This window comes from Solanum stenotomum, chromosome 1 (genome assembly GCF_019186545.1).
Source record: "Solanum stenotomum isolate F172 chromosome 1, ASM1918654v1, whole genome shotgun sequence".
In the NCBI taxonomy this organism is placed as follows: Eukaryota; Viridiplantae; Streptophyta; class Magnoliopsida; order Solanales; family Solanaceae; genus Solanum; species Solanum stenotomum.
Window position 1 is genome coordinate 29,889,771 of NC_064282.1, and position 23,314 is coordinate 29,913,084.

The window sequence follows — 23,314 nt, forward strand, 5'->3', positions numbered from 1 at the left end:
GGCATGAAATGGGTTGATTTAGTCATTTGATCTACAATCACCCAAATCAAATCATGCTGCCTGCGAGACTGTGGTAAGCCTGTAATGAAATCCATATTGATCATCTCCCACTTCCATTCCAAAATCTTTATATTCTGAGCCATACCACCGGGCCTCTAGTGCTCTACCTTGACTTGTTTGTAATTCGAGCACTTAGCAACGAACTCTGCGATACCTTTCTTCATACTACTCCACCAATAGACTTCTTTCAAGTCACGATACATCTTTGTGGAACTCGGATGGATATAATATCTAGAGCTATGAGCTTCCTCCATGATCCTCTCTTCGAGTTCATCCACCCTTGGTACATACAATCTATCTTGATAACTCAATACACCATCTCTCCTTGTTCAAAAACCATCACTTTTTTCTTATGTACATTTGCCTTAAATTCAAGAAAAATAGAGTCTTGGTCTTGTTTCTCTTTCACTTCTGACACTAATGATGATTCATCCCCATTCATCACCACCACTCCTCTTTCTTTGGAATCCATTAGTCGAACTCCTAATCGTGCAAGTATCTGCACATATTTCGCTAACTCTTTCTTGTCTTTCTCAACATGGGTGGTACTATCCATGGATAATCTGCTTAAGGCATCAACAACAACATTAGCCTTACCTTGGTGATAGAAAATACTCACGTCATAATCTTTGAGTAACTCTAACTACCTCATCTGTCTGAGATTAAGTTCTTTCTGACTGAACGCATACTGAAGACTTTTATGATTGGTGAACACATATACATGAACACCATAAAGATAGTGGCACCATATTTTCAAAACAAACACTACAAAAGCCAACTCTAAATCATGAGTTGGGTAATTCTTCTCGTGAACCTTAAGCTGTCTGGAGGTATAAGCTATAACTTTACCCTTCTGCATCAATACACAACCCAATCCAACTCTGGATGCATCACAGTATACAACAAAGCCTTGCGTACTTTCTGGTAAGGTCAACACTGGGCAGTAGTCAATCACTTTTTCAATTCCTGAAAGCTTTTCTCACAAGCTTCAACCCATTTAAACTTAACTATTTTTCTATTCAAATTAGTCAAAGGAGATGAAATAGATGAGAACCCCTTGACGAACCTTCTATACTAACCAGCCAATTCGAAGAAACTTTTAATGTCGATTGGAGATGTGGGTCTAAGCCAGTTTTGCAATGCCTCTATTTTCTGAGTATCAACTCTAATTCTATCACCGGAAACAATGTGGCCTAGGATTGCCACAAACTCAAGCCAAAACTCACACTTAGAGAATTTAGCATACAACTCTCTATCCTTTAGAGTTTGGAGAACTATTCTTAGATAACTAGCATGATCATCCTCATTCCTCAAATAGATTAGAATGTCATTAATGAATACGATAAAAATATATCTAAATAAGGCTTAAATACTCTATTCATAAGGTCCATGAATGCTACAGGAGCATTAGTTAAACCGAACGACATTACCAGAACTCATAGTGACCATAGCGGATCTTGAATGCTGTCTTAGGGATATCACTTTATCTTACTCTCAACTGATAATAGCCTGATCTGAGGTGTATCTTAGAAAAACAAGTGTCACCTTGAAGTTGATAGAAAAGATCATCAATTCTTGGAAGAGGATATTTATTCTTGATAGTAACCATGTTTACCTGACGGTAATCTATACACATTCTAAGAGAACCATCTTTATTCCTCACAAATAAGACCTGAACGCCCCTAGGTTAGACACTAAGTCAAATAAAACCTTCCTCAAGAAATCTTACAACAGCCCTTTTAGATCTTTTAACTCTGCTGGTCCCATTCTACATGGCAAAATAGAAATATGATGAGTATCGGGAAAAATATCTATACCAAAGTCTATTTCTCTCAAAGGAGGGACTCCGGGAAGATCATATGGAAAGACTTTTGGAAACTCTTTCACTACTGAAACTGACTGAATAGAAAGTGTCTCAACACTAGAGTCATTAACTCGGACTAAGTGATAGACACACCCCTTGGGAAACTAACTTCCTCTCCTTAAGGTACGAAATGAAATGACCCTTAGGAACTGCTGAACTACTCTTCCACTCTGTAACTGGCTCATTAGGAAACTGGAACTTAACAACTCGAGTTCTATAATCGATTGAGGCATAACAAGAATGAAGCTAGTCCATACCTAGAATGACATCAAAATCTACCATGTCTAACTCGACTAAGTCAAAAATGGTATTCTTATGATTGACAGAAATGGTACAATCACGATAGACTCTCTTAGTTAGAATAGACTCACCAACAAGAGTAGAAATACCAAAGGGATCAAAAAGTTACCTAGGAAGAACATCAAAATTCATCGCAACATAAGGAGTCACAAAATATAGACTCGTTCCTAGATATAACAAATCATAAACATCAAAATTAAATACTTTGATCATACCAGTGAAAACCCTAGTGAATCCTCTGGCTCTTGGCGATTAGTAATAACATATAAATAGTTTGCTCCTACGTCTGCCCCTGAAGTAGCTCCTCTAGATGCAACTCTGTTTGGTGGAGCAACTGAAGAAGATTGGGCTCTATTGCCCCCATTGCCATTACCTTGTCTATTATTAGGGCACTCTTTCATGAAGTGACCATTTTGACCACACTTGAAGCAATCAATGGAGCCATCACGACACACTTCTAAGTGGTTCCTACCACACTTAGAACATGCAGGAGTACAATTTCCTCCTTGTGCCACACTACCTTGAGACTGCGCAGGTCTAGCTCTAAAATTTTGTGAATTCTGATTGTTGAACTCAACTCTGTTCCTTGGTGCAGGTGCACTAGCAGATGACGGAGCAGGACCTTTTTTCTTATATTGAAAAGATGATTGGTTGGCATATCTCTTCTGTTGTCCGGACTCATTCCCTGTCTTATCTTTCTTCTTTCAGAACTCTTCCCTATCGCTTAGCTTACCTTCCTCAATCTGTTGCACATGGATCATCAACCTTTCTATGTCCATATCCCCTATTAGCATATCCTTCTTGCCTTCCTTACTTTACAAATGAGACAACCCAGCAACAAACAAACTCATCCTACTCTTCATGTCAGCAACCATCTCTTAAGCATAATGGTAAAGTTGGGTGAACTTAAGGCTATACTCATGCACACTCATAGATTACTTCTTAAGAGTGAGGAATTCTATTACCTTTGCCACTCTTAGCTCACGGGGAAAGAAACTCCATATGAAGGCACTCTCGGACATTGCCTAGCTCACTATCGGTGCACCCTCAGCTCTACCCTTCTTCCATTGGTCAAACTAGATTCTAGCAGCACTCTTCAGTTTATATGCAGCTAGTTCCACTCGCTCATCATCAACAACATGCATAACCTCAAATACTCTCTGCAGTTCCTCGACAAAGTTTTTTGGATCCTCAGTGACATTTGAAACAGTGATGCTTGGAATATTCATCCTTAAGACCTCATGGATCCTAGAAGATCAACCATTTCCTGTTAATTGTTTCTTTGTTATCTAGCTTGGTTGGTCACAACTTGGCTCAACATCCGGATAGGTTCACGAAATTCAACATTGGTGACCTCTCATAGGGGTTGCACTTCTGGTGCACTAGGTACCCCTTGATCCTCAACATTCCTCCTAACTAGACGACCTCGAACAACTTTTCGTGGAGGCATGATCTAAAGATACGCGCAAGCACGAATTTGAGAAAAACTTTTATAGAGATGAAATCTATCGCACGAAGTGAGTATGAAAGAAGTGAAATAGTTCCTAAATGTTGCAGCCTCCTAATTATAGATATGGTGAGCTTCACACCGATAACTAGGACTCTATAGAGAGGACTTCATAGGCACCCTAGGACTCTTGAACTTTGTGCTCTGATACAAAGTTTGTCACTCCCCGAACCAACACCCTGGGCGGGATTGGCACTCGAGAACCATTGATGGCTCCAAGCAAACCCTTGGTTTGGCTTAACTCTTAGCGGAAGACTTACTGATCATAAAAGCACTTCAAAAGTAAAGTGTAACTCAATGATAACTTATATTGTTTTATAAATAAACATTCAACTAGCCAAAGTGGCAACTTAAGTCTCAACATAACTAAATGAAATTGAAAAGTCTAAAGAACTATAACTATATATCTATGAAGCCTCTACTAACTGAGATGGACATTGGGACAAGACCCACGACATCCTAACAAAACTAGAATAAATAAAGTAAACAAGGGATCTTCCGGAAAGCGAAGAGGCTCACCAGAACTCTGAAGCTCAACTGGATCAACGAAGCGCTGGATGTCGATCCTGGTTACCTGTATCTGTATCATAAAAGATGCAGGACAAATGACATCAGTACATGGAATATACGAGCATGTGAGGGAAATTCTAAAACAAACATAAGCTTAAAAAGGAGCAGAAGAAAACTTACCTTGTCTCAACTCACCTCAACTTGTTTCAATATAAGGCTAAAATAGAAATTCGATATAAAGAAAGCTTAAAATATGTAGATAACAACTCAGTGTATTGAAAACACAACAATAACTTAGTTTGCATATGAAAATACAAGTAACTTTGTGGGAGATTCTTTAACTGACAACCATCACTATGAGCTATGTGATGATACAACGTCTTGCCTCACGCTGCCAGGGCCGTCCTATACTTTTCCAAGGTATAGAACCTATTACTAAGTGGATCCACTAGTATATCCTAAAAGCATTAAGGAATTATCTAAAAAGTATGACCCTTTTCTACCCACGTTGGCTACATGGGTTATAGAGGCTTGAGTTAACTGAATTCATCCCCATGTTGGTGCTCAATACTACTCCCAAAATGTAACTAGATTATATGTTTAGAAACATAGCTTTCTCTGTGGTTTGATATTATTACTCAAAAACGTATCTCTTAAAAGATCTGGTACTCAGAACTGCTCATGAAAACTCTTTTGGAAATCAGTGTTTCCTCTCATCTTAAATGTGAAACGATTTACTCTCTGGGAATACTTAGTTCTCATATATCATATTTGAAGAAATGAAATCGGCTCTACTCTTTCTCAAACTCAATGCTTAAGTCTTAAAACAAGTTTAACACAATTGTAAAAGACTTTTGAAAAGACTCTAAGAACTTTCTAGACATGACTTTGAGCTCTTCCTTGAATTTGAATTATGGATTCAAGGGTTATAATATCATATTATGGATGATCTCATGATGATTCGATGTACTTTAGAGTGTATAATTAAACTAGAAAACGTAGGTACGATTCAAGGGAACTCAAATGGAAAGAAGTGGGAAGGGGTAGACGACCAGGCGACCCTGGCGTACTGAGTGGCGTAGGGTGCCAGAACTTGAACTACAGAGGGATAGTTGGGGCGCAATGAGTGGTGTGGCGACCTAGGGGTCAAACTACAGAACACTTTCTCTGGCACACTAACTGGCGTGGTGCGCCAGCCCCCTACCTAGAAAACTCGATGAATTTCCTTGCTCGTTTCCTAACTGCAATTCACCTAGAATCGAATGGTTTCTTCCCCAATCACTTATATTCAAATACCCAAAATAGTGTACAAGAATATACTCAAAAACAACCTTAAACTTCACACGATTATCTCATGAACTCATCAAAACCTCAACAATCAAGATTATGAAAAAAACTTCAATGAAATTTATAAAAAGCTCAAATCCTTTTCTTTCAAGAACAAAATTACACTTAATAAGTCATGATTGGTGCATGGGTGAATGAACCCAACGCTATGTGAACTCACATACCTCTTAGGCAACCTTTGGTGAAATCCGCAACAAAAATCCTCAAGAACTTGACACAAGCTTGACTTTTTCTTGTTGAACTTCTCTGAAAACCCTAGCATAAATTTGGATTTGTAAAACTGAAACAAATCAGTTTAGAACCCGTAGATATTACAAAAGTTCATTTTAAGTTAATTGGGTAAGTAAAAGACCAATATACCCCTCTTAAATCTGGGTAACTTTCCATAACTAGATAGTCCAAATTCAAATGAGCATATCTACCTAATATAAGCTCAAAAATTAGAAAACTCGGTGGCGTTGGAAAGAGAATTCCAAGACCTTTCATTTGATACCTTATGGGCCACCTAACTCATCTTGTACTAAAAGTTATGGCCGTTTGAAATTGACTCAAAACTCAAACTTATCACAACTTGCCAAATTTTCCAAATTTACTCTTTCCAATTCTAGTTCTTTCAAATACTGGTGTGTTACATTACTTCAAAGGGGTAGCCTCAAAGCGTGACAGTTTTCAAGATTAAGTCTCCAAATTCACTATTTTCTTGAGGTCTTTGAACTCCAAGATATGATAGTCCTCATCTATGGAGCTCTTTCCTCCATTGGTTTCTAAAACCCCCAATTTTGTAAAGTTATGTTTCCCAATCAAATTAGGGTTTTTGTTCAATTGCCATGAGTTCCTTTCAATGTTGATCCAATTTATTGTTTTATGTATTCTTATGCATGAATTGAAGTAATTGCATGCTTTTAAGTTGAATTGCCATTAACCCATGTATAACCCATGTTTTCTAGACTATGATGATATAATTTGTGTTTTGAAGTATGAAAGATGAAATTATGGAGACATGCATGTTCTTCATGAAATTGATGAAAAATGATTTAGGTTGCTTTGAGAGCAAAGCATCACTGCTGTTTTTGTTATTCTAAAAGGTTTTCTCACATACTACTCAATACATGAATGTAAAAGGGTTTTCTTACATAAGGATTCTTAGGGTTGAAAGGTTATCTCAACTAAACTTTGAATCACGATTTAGGAGATATTCTAATGAAACCTAGCTTGGATTGGCTACTTGATGTGCTTTCCATGGATGATTAAGAGAAGCAGCGATTACCCATGTCTCTTAATGATAAGTCAAGTAAAGATTAATGACTATTCCATGAGATTTATTCTTAGCACTGAGAGGATATTGAGATGGAAGCTCTCCCATAGCTAGATGATGGGTTTCTAGTAGCAATCTCCTTATCCCATACCTATGTGCCCCCCATAGGATGATGGTCTTAGATAGACATTAGCTAGTGGATTCACGTAAGCTAAAAGTTAAGGTTCTTACCTTGACAAGTAAGGACACCCATTTTCGATGTGAGGTGGACACCACATTCCATGTTAGCTCACATGGTCTATATGTCGGTTATGGCTACTTCCCACAATAATGAACTAAGGGTACTTCTAGAAGTATCTCACATGTGTTTATAGAAGATTTTCACTTTCATTGACCATGATCATGATTATGTTTTCTAACCTCTTATCTTATGTTTTAGCTTGGTCTTCGCATGTCATGAAAAGTCCTTTTAGCATGTTTTAAAACTTATGCATTGCTATCATACTTGGCTCATTCTTTTTACTAACACATACTCTTGCGTACATTGTTTCACTTATGTAGGATCCAAAGCTCCTATTTTGCATCTTCGTGATTAGTGATCACCTTAGTAGCTTTTGAAGAGTTGTGAGTCCTCATATTTCGAGGACCAAACCCTTTATTTCTTATTGTGTTTACTTTTTGGATATTGTATGTGATGTATGGGTTACGTCCCAATCACTCTTTTGATTTACTAGATGGCTTTGAGACTATGTTACACTTCCACTTCGTTTTGTCAAACTCTTTGATGTAAAAACTGTCTTTGAACTCTCGATAAAATTCTATTATCTTGTTTATGCTTGTGTTGGGCCTCTCGAGTTTTAGGGTCCTATACTCCATGTCACGTCCAGGGTGTACTTTGGTTCGTGACACTGATGCCTTATTGGATAAAGGATTGTGGTGGGGAGACAACTATTTTTTGTGACTAATAATGGTATAATTTTTATGTAGAGAGGAAGGCGCGGACATGAAAAGTATGACGAAAGGTTGTTAAAATGATGAAGAAATAAAAAGGTTTATAATGAAGATATGAAGGTTAGAAGGGACGAGCAACGTCAAAAAGGTAGTTCATTGTAGAGAAGAAACTTATATAGATTTGGAAAATAAAGGGTCATGACTCTGCCTTTATATTGAAAATCTATATTAGTTTCCTCTCTACATTTCATTCTTCCCAACAACGAATTGCCTTTTAGACGTTGCTCCTCCTTTTTGACCTTCATATCTTCATTACAAAACTTTTTTTCTTTTTAATTTTTTTAACAACCTTTCATCATAATTCTTATTTCCGTGCCTTCCTCTCTACGTCAAAATGCACTAATTATTGGTCATGGAATAGCCTTCCCTTTCCCACCACAAACTTTTCTCCAATGAGGTTTAAGAAAAAAAAAAAGGAAATCAAACAATAAAGGTGATACGTTTGAACCCACAATTGACATGATTCCTGAATAAACCTTAGGGAAAGAACTTCATGCTTGAAGCACCTCCATGAGGAAAATTGGGGATTGTAACTGACAATGACTGTCCATTTGTAATCCAACATCCTCACCTCCCAATGGGAACAATGCAGTGTGGGGTGACGACATTCGAGTAGATGTCCCCAGTAGATTCAATAGGGTTACTTTTTAGAAGCTTGACCACTCATACATATATACGTAAACCTTCACCATAAAATTTTTAAACTCATCCATGAATCAAGTTATGCTCAATCTTTGCTGAATATAAGGTGTTTTTCGCTCATGTTGGGCTAGGACTCACCCTAACTCATTTGATCTTTCTTTACTACACGATACTTTTATGAAGTGGCTAGAGTTTCAACTTAGGGAACCATACATTATCCTCTAGTGTCATTTTAACGAAGAGATACGATAATTGAATTTCTACATAACTTATACAAAATACTACTTTCATTGGATAAAAACTTCTTGATATATATATATATATATATGGACAAACGACTACCTCTCATCAATATTTTGTTTATACTTGAGAAATAACACTTTTTTTGGAAATATATCCGGAGTTTATGTCTCAAACATTAATCTTAGATACAACAAAAAAAAATAAGATGAAAGGCATTTTTCAAAAGTCACTCCTTAACCAGAAGACCCTAGATTTAGAGAAGAAAGCTCCTCAGTGCTCAAAGTTAATAACAATAGCCACCTCAAAAAAGTCTAGGGTATTAAAGAAAGATCAAATGAATCACGGTGAGTCTTAGCAGACATTGTTGGCTAAGTAACGAATGGAAAATTCCTGCTCTCCGTACAGATGGCGTAACTTGAACTAAGGACACCTTATACTTTGTAGATAAAATGATGACAACTTGGTTGATGGATGAGTTACCGAATCTGAGGGTGTAGGGGTATGTCTATATGTATTAGTTGTTAAGCATCTGTAAAGTTACCCTTTCGCAGCAATCATGTCCATGTACCTAGATGTTGTAACCCTACATTCATTTTTCACAAGCAATAGGGAGGTGAGAAGAGTGAATTACAGAAGGATACTCATCAGTCAATCTATAACAGTCCTTGATTTGCTTTATGGAAGGGGTTCGAGGCTGAAGATATTTACTGAAGGATGGTTCGGGAATCATGTCAACTACGGGTTCAACTATATCACCTTTCTTGTTTGATTTTATCCTTTTTGCTTTTATAGTGCCTTATTGTAGAAAGGTTTGTGGTGGGGAAACAAAATAGTTTTCCGCAACCAAATATAGGATCATTTTGATGTAGAAAGGAAGGTGCGGATATGAAAAATATAATGAAAGGTTTTCAAAATGATAAGAAGAGAATTTTTTTCTGACTAGGATATGAATGTTTGAAGGAAGGAGCAACATCAAAAAGGTAATTCATTGTAGGGAAGAACAAAGTGTAGACAGGAAACTCAAATAGATTTGGAAAATAAAGGGTCATCATTGTGCCTTTATTTTTCAAATCTATATAAGCTTCCTATCCACTTTTCGTTCTTCCCTACAATGAATCGCCTTTTTCACGTTGCTCCTCCTTTATGACCTTCATATCTTTGTTAAGAAACTTTTTCTCTTTTAAATTTCTTGAACAACTTGTCATAATAATACTTAGAAAGTTTGGATTCCCTTTAAAAATATTTTCCCAAGATCATGCCTTACACTTCCCAAGGTTTAGACAATTAGACAAACAAGGCAAATTCTAGGACTCCACACACATGTTTTTAAGTACAACCTCACCATGGCACTTCAAATACATTCATTTAGAACATTCCAAAAATTTAAAAAATTATGTGCGATGCTGTCACACCCGAAGCTACCCCTTAGACGTAACACGGGACCTAGAATCACGAGTGACCCCAAGCTAACCATGAGTCTGGAATATATCAACTATACTATAAAAGTTACCGAGTAAAACATATGCCATGCAAAAGCTAAATTGTGGATATCTGAAGTGGGGAAAAACCCAAATAATTTGAATATAAGTGAAATAAACTAAGAGTTCAGTGATACCTGAAACAACCACTTAACAACTCAAGCTGAATCTACTACTATGTTTGAAAAGCCTTTAACTGAGTTGAGTTGCTGGGACATGCCCCTAGCTAACTCTGACTACACTGAAACTAAAAATAATGACTAAAATGAAAACATGTTTATGGTCCTCTGAATATGAGAACTCACCACTGAAGCTGCTGAATGCGGATCGAGACTTGATCTAAGATTGATCTGGATGCTGAGTACCTCAACCTATATGATAAAAGGATGTAGCACAAAGTATGCGTAGTACTTGGAATGTAGTGAGCATGCACGATATAGATACTAAGCTGAACATATATATATGAGTTGAATAAAGCATAACTGAGAAATGACATAATCTGAGCAAGAATATAAATACTGACACATAACAAATAAGCTAAGATGAAGCTTTTTCCACACTCATTTTACCACTGAAATTTGACCTTCTTCTAAGTCAACTTGGTCAATGGGGAAGCTATGGATAAAAATCCTTCTACAAATCTCCTGTAATTACTAGCCAAACCTAAGAAACTTCTGATATCACTTGGAGAGGTGGGGCTGGGTAAGTGATCTACTGTCTCAAAGTTTTGAGAAATTTCTAGGATCCATTTGCTAGATTCCACATGACCAAGAAAAGCGACCGACTGTAACCAAAATTCACATTAGCTAAACTTAGCAAATAATTAGCGATCTTTGAGAGTCTGCAGGACAACTCTCTAATGAGTCGCATGCTCCTCCTCACTCCGAGAATAAATATGGATATCATCAATAAAAACGATGACGAACAAGTCTAAATACTGTTTGAATACCCTATTCATTAAGTCCATGAAAGCTGCATGAGACATAACTACAAATTCATAATGACCATACTGAGTTCTGAAGGTTGTCTTCGGAATGTCACTATCCATAACTCTGAGATGATGATAGCCGAATCTGAGGTCTATCTTAGAAAAGCAACTAGCACCCTAAAGTTGATCAAACAAGTCATCAATCCTAGGGATAGGATATTTGTTCTTGATTGTGACTTTGTTCAACTGCTGATAGTCAATGCACATCCTGAGAGAACCATCTTTCTTTTGCACGAGCAACACTAGAGCACCCCATGGAGAGATTTTGGATCTTATGAAGCCCTTATCTAGAGGTCTTTCAACTACTCTTTCAATTCCTTAAGCTTAGATGGAGCCATTCTTTAAGGAGGAATCGAAATGGGCTGGGTATCTGGAAGGAGATCTATTCCGAAGTCGATTTCCATTCCGGGAAGAACTCCGTGAAGATCTTTTGGAAACACTTCTTAAAGCTCATTTATGATAGGGACTCATTCAAGAGTTGGGGTTTTGGAGTTTAAATGCTTAACCCAAATGAGAGGATATATATACCCTTTGGAAATAATTTTTCTGGCCTTAAAGTAAAAAGTTATTTGACATATAGACGTTGCGCTACTACCCTTCAATTTTAAGACGGGATCATTTGGAAACTGAAACCAAACGATCCTAGTTCTACAATCGACTGAGGCATTACATGAATGTAACCAATCCATGCCTAGAATGATATCAAAATCTACCATTTCTAACTCTACAAGGTCTGCTGAGGTGACTTTCTAAGAGATTGTGATAGGGAAATTTTTGTACACTCGTCTAGCTATAACTAGGTCACCAATTGTAGTAAAGACTGAGAAGGGTTCTGAGAGTGTTTCTGGACTGACAACGAAGTTTACTTATACATAAAGAGTTATAAAAGAAAATGTAGCTCCTGGATCTAACAACGCATAAACATCCAAATAAACGACTCGTAACGCACCAATGACCACATCAGGAAAATCTTCTTGGTCTTAGCGAGCTTAAAGAGCACACAACCTCTTCTGGTGTTAACCACCACCTGTACCAGATGAAGCACCTTGCTGAGTTGGGCGACCTGCTAGTGTTGTTGGAGCTGTCGACTGAGCCCTATTGTTTTTACATCCTTCACCCTGCCTGGCAGAAAGGAAATCCTTCAACCAACTGCCATAATGACCACACCTAAAGCACCCTTCCTTGTCTGCAAGACACTCGTCCAGATGGTTCTTACCATACTTTGGACAAGTTGGGAAGGATTTGTTACCAGAAGTGCTCCCTAATCGCCCGACTTTTGCTGTGAGTATTCATAATTTCCTGTTCTGGCATTTTTGTTATCCTTAGCCATTTCCCTATGCTTGTCTCTCGCAACCTGCTGAGCATAAATCATTTTTGTTATCCATATCCCCTAGAAGCATAGCATTCTTGGACTCGGTCTTCACCAGATTAGATAACCCAAACAAGAACTTACTCATTTATGCCCTTGGATCTGAAACCATATGTGGAGCATACCTTGAGAGCTGGGTGAACTTCAGCCCGTACTCTTGGACCGACTTTGAACCTTGCTTCAAGTTCATAAACTCTTGTGCTTTATCTTCACTCAAATCCCTTGGGAACAACATGTCGAGAAAAGCTCCAATAAGACAATACCAAGTCACAGGAGGTGCATCCACACTCTTATTGTCTTTTTACTAAGTGAACCAAATATGAGCCACATCCTTAAGCTGGTAGGATGCCAGCTCTACCCTTTCACTTCCGGTCACTTGCATCACCTCTAGGATTTTCTTAACTTCATCAATGAAGTTCTGTGGGTCCTCACCAAACTTTGACCCTAGAAATTTTGGTGGATTAATACGAAAAAAGTCTCAAATCCTAGCTGTAGCTGATCCACCATTCGTGTTTGCAGGAACTGGCACCTGCTGATTGTTCTTATTGGCTACACTCTGAGCCAAGAATTGGATCGCATTACAAAATTTTTTGATCGTAACCTCATGATTCAGGACTAGAGGAAGTGCATTAGCATTCTGTGTATTAGTTGTACGGGGAGGCATGATCTGAAACGCATAACGACATATTAGAAAGGAGAAGTTGAATCATACCTCACGCACGATAAGAACAACAAAGAAAGTGATTTTTTTCTTAAAACACTTCATAGCCTCCCCCTCATTGGTGTGGCGCGCTTCACACTTATGAAAGAGACTCTACTAAGTGTGGCTTTCTGATACCCTAGGATTGTTGAACCTAATACTCTTATACCAGGTTTTTCACACCCGAGGCTACACCCTAGACGTAACACGGGACCTTGTATCACGAGTGACCCCAAGCTAACCCCGCGTCTTGGATATATCAAGCATACTATAAAAGTTACTGAGTAAAACATATACTATGCGGAAGCTAAAACAATGGCTATCTAAAGTGGAGAAAAACCCAAACAGTCTCAATATAAGTGAAATAAAGTAAGATTTTAGTGATAACTGAAACAACCACTTAAAAACTAAAGCTGAATCTACTACTATGTTTGAAAAGCCTCTAACTGAATTGAGTTACTGGGACATGCTCCCAGCTAACTCCAACAAAACTGAAAATAAAAATAATGACTAAAATTAAAGAATTTATATTGTCCTCGAAATATGAGGACTCACTATTGAAGCTGTTGAATGTGGACCGAAAATTGATTTAAGCGTGAGCTAGATGTTGTGTACCTGAACCTACATCTTGAAAGGATGCAATGTAGAGTATGCGTCAATACTTGGAATGTACCGAGCATGCATGATATAGATACTAAGCTGAGCAAATACATATGAGCTGAACAAAGCATAACTGAGTAGTGACATATTCTGAACAAGAATATAAATATTGTTACATAACTAAGAAGCTAAGTTGAATGCCAATGCCAATTACTAATCATGAAGATAACATGCTGAACTGTATACTGATATAAATGCTAAAAACCTGGGCAAATGCACTAAGAGTCTGATTGTGGGAGCTACTATTAACTGACATAAACCATGTGAGATAAGCATGGAGTCTGATGTATACGCCATATCGAGAGGACCAAATATACCTTGCCAGGAGTATAAAGGCATGATTGTGGCGTCAAAACCAATAGTGATGCCCAACATAGGGGACTTATAATCCTATGCGAGCACGTAGTTCTGGGACTATGAGGGTACATTGAACCCTAGTCCAACTCCTTTTTAAGTCTACTCCTAACTAAATACATATGAAGCTAAAATACACTAAATACTGAATAGCTCAAAATACTAACATGCTAACTGAGAATGCAACATTTATATACTAAGAATGTGACATTTGAAATCTAGAGCATGATTTTCTGTTTAACTGACCTAGCAAGTATAATTCATGAACTAAGAGAAATTACACAAACTAGGATACAAGGAATTATGCAAAGTTTCCAAGAAAACATGTTATTTAGACTATGGATTCTATAGCTGCAGAAACCACAACAAATTCCCAATATTTTACAAATGCTATGTCTAAACAATCTATGTAGAATCAAGGAACTGATTAAATTCTAGGGACCTAGTGGATGAAAGGAAGCCACTAGTTAAATCTCACATACCTGGTGACGAAATCTACAGAGAAATCCTTTGGATTTCGTGGCTAAAACTTGAAGAACACTGTTGTTAGTTCTCGAAAGAAACTGGAGCCTCTTTCTCTTCTTTTCATTCTAATTTGGATGATTTTTGGAGAATGAGGGTTCTGAGTTTGTTTGACTAGGTTATTAGTCTTAGACTGAGTAAAACTACGTAGTTTAGGCATCAAATGACTTAGTTTAAGTACCCCCAACGCATAGGGAAAAGACCAAAATGACCTTGAATTAAAAGGTGACATAGACCAACTACGGTGAGATTGATGCACCGTCATTCGGACTACCAAACATTGACTGGGGTCGTGGTTCATAGTCTCCCCGACAAAGCTTCACTGAAACAAGCATAACTTTTCACTCTGAGCTTGGATTTTAGCAAACTCACTGGCGTTGGAAAGAAGATTAAATTATCTTTAGTTTGATAGGTCATGGGACACCTAATTCATTTTGTGCTAAAATATATGACCATTTGAAGTGGACCCAACAACCATTTTCTTCTAATTGGTTGTTGACCCTCACCTACGGCCAGACCTACGGTGAGTAGGTCCAACCACAGATAGTACTGTTCGGCCGTGGGTGGGATGACAGATCCCTAAACCCTGGGACCCCAACAACAGATCCCACCTAAGTACCGTGTGTCATACCACGGACCATCGGTGGCTTTCATGGTTGTGGCACCAGGTCCTGGAAAGCTGCATTTTTTCATCTTCTCAAACTAAAGGTGTTACAGATGTTCATTACAAGGATCACATCAAAACGCAGCTAGTCAACATAAGATTCAAAAAGATTACTCTAAAGTGAAACTACATCGATTCTTTCTGGCAACACAAACACTAACACTATTCTTATCATAAGCACTATTCAAGACATCGATATTGAATACAATAAGTTTTCAAAATTTTCTTCAATGAAAACTCAAACATTTTACAAATCAGAGGATAGAGAAACAAAAGTGCACATAGCAAAAGGGTAGACACCCAAAGTGCCTCACTCCCCACGAAAAATAAAAATACGATGTCCTCAATGAATTGAGCTTAGATTGAGGGACTCCCTAATTTCTTGAGATTTGAGTTCGCCAAACAAGTCGACGGATCACCAAACACGGATAAATCACATATCGTGCCTGTAGCATATGAGAATTTAGAGTCCAACTTGGCGAGCTTCAAAATGATCAAATAATGTAAATAGACGAGTAGCAAAAATTCTATCTCCATCCCCAAAATTGACAATGTACCCTTTTAATTTGTGTCGCCCATTAGGGGAACTGATTCGGGTTCACCAGTCACATCGGTGATCTCTATTCTAGGGGTACAATACGCCAAATTTGAAAGTGTTCACCCAAAAATTGAGCTTTCTATTGGGCGAACTCTTTATAGCTTCACTTAACTGCTTCAGCGGATCACCGAATGCCCCTCTCAAGAGTTGATCGTGTGTCGATCATGCACAAGTGATACCCACATTATTGATAACTACTAACTCTTGGGTTGCCTCCAAAGAAAAACATTCTTTAACGTCACTAAACGATGTGGATATGCTTTCATGCTTCATCTAAATACAGCACATCAACCACTCGTGCATCACGACCTTCCCTGAAGTATACTTTCAACCTTTGGCCATTCACTTTGAATTTGACCCCCTTTGTATCTTCAATTTCAATTTCTCAATTTCTATAAACCCTTATGATTGTGTAAGGACTAGTCCACTTGGACTAAAGCTTACCCGGTAAAAGTTTCAATCTTGAATTAAAGAGGACGACTAGCTCACCCACTCTACACTCATGAGGCAAGATCTTTACATCATGCCACTGTTCAAGTTTCTCTTTATAGAGGGCAGAGCTTTCATATGCTTTTAGCCTAAACTCATGTAATTTAAGGAATTGATTCACACAATTTTTTGCCGCAAATTCCCAATTCAAGTTCACCCTCTTGAGTGACCATAAGGCTTTATGCTCTAATTCAACCGGAAGATGGAAAGATTTCCCAAACACCAATTTGTATTGAGATATGCCAATAGGGGATTTGAAAGTAGTGTGATAGGCCCACAATGCATCATCAAGGTTGCTAGACCAATCAATGTGATGGACATTCACTATTTTTGCTAAGATTACCTTTAAATCCCACTTGAACACCATTACTTTCCCACTAGATTGCACAAGGTACGGCATTGCCACCTTTTGCTTGACACCATACTTAGAAAAAAGTACTTCAAATTTATGGTTGCAAAAATGTGAGCCCCCATAACTTGTATTGGATCACGGGGTCCCAAACCTTGTGAAAATATTCTTTTTGAAGATTGTTGTGACACTTTTCCCTTCTATGTTTGGTAATGCTATCACTTCCACCCATTTGGACACATAGTCAACTGGCACAAGAATGTATGTGTTCCCAACTGACCTAGGAAATGGGACCAAAAAATCAATTCCCCAAACATCAAATAATTTGATCTCAATGATGTTTGACAAAGGTAACTCAAGTTGCCTTGAAATACTCTCTTTCATTTGGTATTGCCCACAACATGTGAAAAAGGCACGAGAATCTTTTAAAATTGTGGGCCAAAAATAACAACATCGCAAAACTTTAGAGGTTGTGCAGACCATGCCAAGCTTCATGTATTACGTGCATCTCCACTTCGGGCACATAATGTCTAATAAAATTGTTGGGCCATTCTCCAAAAGGAATATTTCATCCCTTATATACTTCTTCACATGGAACAAGAATTTCCTCATTTGGTGAATATTGAGACATTTAAGTGGCAGACCACACAATAAAATTGGCATATCAAATAATTGAGGTTTGACAGTTAAACAATACCGATTCATGCGGAAAGGCATCATCAATTTCCATTGATTCATTTGCGACAACATTAGCATCAAGCCTTGATAGGTGATTGATGAGTCTGAGATTTTGACTCATTACTTTTGTTGTCCTCAATGCCTAATTTATGCTTTGAACTGATGTTACACTGTTGATTTACAGCAATGAAGGTTAAGGAGCAAGACAAGAACATTATCTAGCAAAAAGGAGAGAAAAAGCTCAAGAAGTTGAAGAAAGGTAGTCCTGGTGAACGCCAAGACCACTCGGTGAATCACCGAGTGGCTTTATAGCTCGCTAAAAGTTCTAGAGTGCCAGTACTGTAGAAAAACCTACTTGGCGATGGAAATGGATAGTCGGCATACCGCCAAATGGATCGGTGACCTCAACCTTGATCACCTAAAGTCACAAAACACTGAGGATAAAGAGCCAAGGCAAACCGGCGATGGAATGGGGCAATGGGCGCGTCGGCAACTTGGTCGGTCATGCTCGACTTACTTCGCCTGATCGTCCTGAAGGCCAAAATTTGGGAAACTATAAATTGAAATTAAAAAAGCAGAATTAAGTGTGGGTGGAATCCAACCTTTAATCTAGTTATTCTCTTGAGAAATTTTTCCATTGTAGAACTTTGAGCTTTCTTTTGAGACTTTGTTTGGATGAGTTTTCAATTGGGTTTTTGAATGGAGTTGAATTGAAGCATTGTAGAGATTTTGGAACCATTACCCAGTTCATAGATAACATAATTGGTAATAGTTTCTGCCTTTTTATTATGTGTGGCTAAAACCCCAATTCTTGGGGTGTGATCATGTGATTATTTGCTTTAATTAGCTTATGGGTAATGTTGTTTACTGATTTAAATACTAACTTGAAGTGTGTTTAATTGATAGTTGTGTATCAATCTATGAATTGTAGTTGCTAATGAAATTCTAACTTAGAGTTCTGGGATTGCTTAAGAAAGAGGTTTCAGAACTAAGGTTATTGATTGACGATTGTAGTGATTGGGTTTTTATGGGTTCAGCTCGAGAGACTGAATCTTAACTTGATTCTACTTATGTAGCTCTAGCGAGTAGATATATTGAGGTATTGGGCTGCTTTTAGTGTTATGTTTGTCGAGGTTTGAAAGAACTCGCTTGAATCGTAATAGTTATTCGAGAGAAATCTATTGCATCTATAGTCTAGCCTACTGACAGAGATTCAACAAATGTTCGTAAATTACAATTACCCATTTAGCGAAATTAGCCAATAATCGATCACATCCCAGAGAATTCCTCTCTACTTATTGATTCCCCTATTTTCGTAATTGTTGTAGTTGCTAATTGACAAACCAATCTCCCCCATCTGACATTAGTGTCAACCCCTTTGATTTATCTAAATGAATTTGATAATTTCTATTCCTATAACCGATTAGACCACATTTATGACTTCGTAATTTAATTCAATCTTGTACTGATTCGAGTTCAATCCCAACTCTTCGTTTGGTTTTATACAAGATTACGATCGCCTACACATAGTATTGGATGATGTGTAGTTGAGCGTTTATCAAAAATGGCACCGCTGCCGGGGAGTGGTATTTAGATTTTTCTTGCTAACATTTGTTTGTGATCTTATCGTATTGTAGTTGAACCTAACTCTTTGCTTGTTCTTTGTTCCTTTGATCAGGTAACGAAATGAGTTTCAATAGAAGCAACGCCAGCCAGCTGGGCAAAAATAACAACTTGGTAACTTGAACGATGTGAATGAAGTACACTTGGGTGGTGTAGGTGTTATCCGATTTTCTGAAGGAAAGATACGTTCCTCCCCATGAGCGTCAAAAGCCAAAAGAGCAAAGCGTTGACCCGAAAAACTTTCGCACCAGAGATATTCTTGCTCATATTCTCAATAAAGTGGAATGGTCGGACAAAGTTTTGTTAGAAATGAAAGAGGACGTCTCCACACTAAATCAGACGGTCACCTCTCACTCAATGTCCATCAAACAACTGGAAACACAAATGGGTCAAATCTCATCTCATTTGAACCCAAGGCAAAAATGGGGTCTACCAAGTGATACCTTCGCTAACCCGAAAAATGAACCTTGAGAGCGTATCCAAGTCGTGCCACGACGTTAAATAAGGTGCTTCTTTGGAGGCAACCCAATATTTTATGTTTAATTATAGTTTATTGAATAACGGTGTTGAATGTGCAGGTTGAAAAGTTGAAATTAAAATGGTAGCTAAGCGAGCAAAGGTCCAGTCGGTGAGTCACTGAACAGGTCGGCGAGCCCGACTTGGATCACTGTTGGAACCACCTAGCTTGCTACAGGTTCTGTAAAACTTGGCGAGCTAAAGTACCACTCAGAGCATCACCGAGTGGGTCGACAACGTAAGTTGTGATCGCCGACTGGCGCGTGAACTGAAAGGTCTTTAAGGCCAAATTGTTTTAAATTAAAAAATCTCCCTTATTTCATACTTTTTTACTTCAAAACCACATATTTTCTTGCTTTCGTACTAGTTCTCTTACTTTTGTGTGGGATTTACAACTCGGGGAGGATCTTTGGGATTCATTGCTAGCCTAGCATTTCAAATTTTTGGCATCTAAGGTTGGTTTCCCAAACCCTGCTTTACATTTTGTTGAAATTGAATGCTTGATAGTTGTCTGGTTGTTCTATGTGCTTAGTGTTGATTTGTTGATTGTGTGGAGTGTTGTTTGCCCGTATTTAGTCTAAATATTTGTTAATTGGCCTTAATTTGTGAAATCCCGTGTCTAAGCATGTTAAAATTGTTGGGTTGTGTTGAATTTCCTGTGGGTCTAGTGGGGGTGAACTCTAAGTAACCCCGAATTGTGCTAATTGCTGGATTTTGCCTAATGATAGAGTGGTTGATGTCATTCTTAAGGGCAAAATAAGTCAATTGGCCGATTTTGGCCAAATCGGAGGAAGTCTGAGTACACTGTGGGCATGGGTAGTATGGGTCTGAATCTAATTGCATGGAGAAATATTTTAATTTTGTCTTCATGGGCTGAGGGTTAGATTTTGAGGGTCGGGGTAAAGATCTGGCATGATGGACTATTCGGCAAGCTGGGTCGAGCTCGCCGAGTGGTTCGACGGTTCGCCAAAAGTCCCTTCAATTGCCTTTTGATTCTCTATTTTGTTGGCTTGAGTTCTGTAACTTTTGGTGATATGCTTGAGCTCGCCGACTTCGCTCAGCGACTCACCGAAAGACCCTTCTGATCGCCCTTATATGCCCAAAATTCCTGAAATTATTATGTAAGATCCAGCAAACTACTTCTAGTTAGCTGAATGGTGTCACCAATCCACCGAATTGCCCTAGACATCACCTAATTGTGATTATTTTTTAGTTATTTTACTCAGGAACTTGCCGCGAGCCCGACTTGGCTCTTCAAAGGGTTTTATCGACTCACCAAACGGTTCGGCGATTCTTCCTATAACTGTTACAATGCGATTTTTTTCTAAACTAAGTCTAACGTTATCAACATTGTTTTATAGGTATGGCTAGACCCAAAGTAGCAGGAAGGAACCAACCGCCCCAACAAGGGCTAGAGGGATACTGATCAATGAGGAGGCTGCAGCCTCTCGATCCCTCGCTAACAAACTTCTTCTAAAAAGGGGAATTGGCAAGGGTAAGGGTCATGTACAACCCACACCTTCGGAGAGAAACTCCGATAGTGAGGGTTTCTATGCTACGCACTTCACTACTTCTGACAATGAGGGCCAATCTGAGGGCAGTTCTACGACCTCCGTCTCCAAGCCAAAAGATAACCAGCTCTTACATGCTAGGAGAGCGGAGCTACACTCAAAGACTATGAATGATCTGTCTAGGATCCTAGTTCCTCCTGTGCCTCCTCCTCCTCCTCCAGCTCTAGCTCTAGCTCAGATAATGGTACAGGCTCCACTAGATTAGGGTCTTCCACCTTGGTCACTCAACAGCCTAAAGGCCGAGGGTTTGAGGACTATTCTAGAATAGAAGCGGTTTTCTATCGATGGTGTGGGCACAGGTATCCTGAGGTGTGGGACACCCTGAAGTTCGACAGATTTGAAATTTTCACTAAACCCCGAGGCCCCTACATCCCTTCTTGGGTCTGGGAGTTATATTCAGCTTATAGGGAGCTGGTATCGAAGGGGGAAAATAAGGCCAGCACATTCATGCTAGTTGACTTTGTGGTTGTTCGGGGGAAGAAGGTGACGTGTAGCAGCATGGAGATTTATGAGGTACTCAGATGTTTACAGGACTTCATGCATGACTACATTGACCTCATTAAGAAAAAGGCCCTAGATAATCTTAAGGGTTGGTTGGCACCCCTCATTTTTTATATGACATCGAGGTGGATCGAGGCCGATGCACCGATTGAGAAGAAGAACTTGAACGTGGATGCCAGATAGTGGTTCAGGTTTATTAGCAGCACCATCATGCCTTCGCAGAATAAGTCGATCCTCTGACACCCAAAGGTTGCGTGCCTAGGTTCTATTATGGATTGACAGAGGGGGAACTTGGGTCTGATCACTGACCAAGAGATGGCCATAAGGGCCAAGCAGAGGCAAACTTCCCTTCCATTTCTGGTGCTGATCACTGAGTTGTGTAGGCGGGACCGTGTCCCTATGAAGGAGAAGATGGATGCAGAGGTGACACCCACTTGCTCTACTGACATTCGGCGGATTGAGGCCAAGTACTTGAGAGATGAGGTCAATAAGAGGAGGGCTGCACCAATGGATACGTCCCTGGTAGTTGAGGTTGATTTGTTGCCGGCTGAGGCAATGCTGCCCCCTCAGGCAAGTGCGCCTACACGTACCTCTGGTCCTTCTTCTTTTGCTACGCCAAGTTTTACTATAGCACCCCATCCTACTACTTTTGTCGTTGCTGCCACTGCTTCCCTACCCCTTATCACCTAGGCCATATTATTTAAGATGGGCCATGTGGCTCAATCTGCGGATGTGCATGCCTTCCGGGTTGAGGTTGTTATGTCTGGGATGCTAAAGCGGGCGATTGGTGTTGCTTTGGGCCCAATCAGGGCTGAGATTAGAGAGCACCAGGAGTTGATTGATGGCCACAAGATGGCTCAGGATGCTTTTATGGTGAGGGTTGAGGCATGTGAGTAGGGTCGGTGTGATTCTGCTGTTTGACGGTCTTGAGGGCCGATATTGTTGGGTTGAAGAAAGATTTGGACGAGCTGAAGTCCATAGATTTGTTGATGTTATTCGGCATAGTTGAGATCCTCAACATCCCGAGCGCAAATGTTCCTACCAGTTCAGAGATTCCTCTGCCTACTACGACCGGAGATGTTGATAGAGAGAGCGTAACTATTGAGTCTGACTCAGAGACTGATGATGAGGAGCTCGGTATTAGAGACGCAGCCATGTATGATGATCTAGTAGATCTAGAGGGCATCATGGTCGAGATAGTTGGGCAGGCATCCCTCAGGGAGACGTCGATGGTGAGTTCTAGTAAAGCCAAAAATGCTACTGAGCAGGGAACTAATGCCTAGATAGATGGAGTCACCGACATGCAGACTTCACCCCAGGCTTAGCCTAGTAAGATGACTCTTTTGACTCCATTTCTATTTTTAGATTGTTTTGTTTCTATATTTCTTTGCATTTGAGGACTACTGCTAGACTAGTTTGGTGGGGTGAGGTATTTTTATACCTACCTATTTTGGGTTGTTTTTGTGGATGTTTGCCATTGTTGTTTTTTGAATATTGGATCGCATTTTGTGTTTT

At 39.1% G+C, this 23,314-nt stretch overlaps 2 protein-coding genes across 2 annotated transcripts; one reads left to right on the forward strand and one right to left on the reverse strand.

The window, feature by feature from the left end:
• Positions 1–12,221: 12,221 nt before the first annotated feature.
• On the reverse strand, positions 12,222–12,662 carry LOC125872817 (uncharacterized). Its single transcript, XM_049553645.1, has 2 exons — positions 12,560–12,662; positions 12,222–12,484 (listed from the first exon to the last, which is right to left on the reverse strand). The coding sequence occupies exons 1-2, from the start codon at positions 12,660–12,662 to the stop codon at positions 12,222–12,224; spliced, it is 366 nt and encodes a 121-aa protein (XP_049409602.1).
• A 9,842-nt stretch (positions 12,663–22,504) lies between these two features.
• On the forward strand, positions 22,505–23,082 carry LOC125872912 (uncharacterized). The gene is made up of 2 exons (XM_049553747.1): positions 22,505–22,688; positions 22,805–23,082. Exons 1-2 carry the CDS (start codon positions 22,505–22,507, stop codon positions 23,080–23,082), a joined length of 462 nt encoding a protein of 153 aa, XP_049409704.1.
• The last annotated feature ends 232 nt before the right edge of the window (positions 23,083–23,314 follow it).

What these genes read in the sequence shown, in the direction of transcription:
- LOC125872817 (XM_049553645.1), bottom strand. Translation starts at nt 12,662, where the DNA reads ATGAGTAAGTTCTTGTTTGGGTTATCTAATCTGGTGAAGACCGAGTCC. An exon ending in AAATGATTTATGCTCAGCAG is followed by an intron (nt 12,485 to 12,559) that starts GTTGCGAGAGAC and finishes GAATACTCACAG; the next exon opens with CAAAAGTCGGGCGATTAGGG.
- LOC125872912 (XM_049553747.1), top strand. Translation starts at nt 22,505, where the DNA reads ATGGGCCATGTGGCTCAATCTGCGGATGTGCATGCCTTCCGGGTTGAG. An exon ending in TATGGTGAGGGTTGAGGCAT is followed by an intron (nt 22,689 to 22,804) that starts GTGAGTAGGGTC and finishes TATTCGGCATAG; the next exon opens with TTGAGATCCTCAACATCCCG.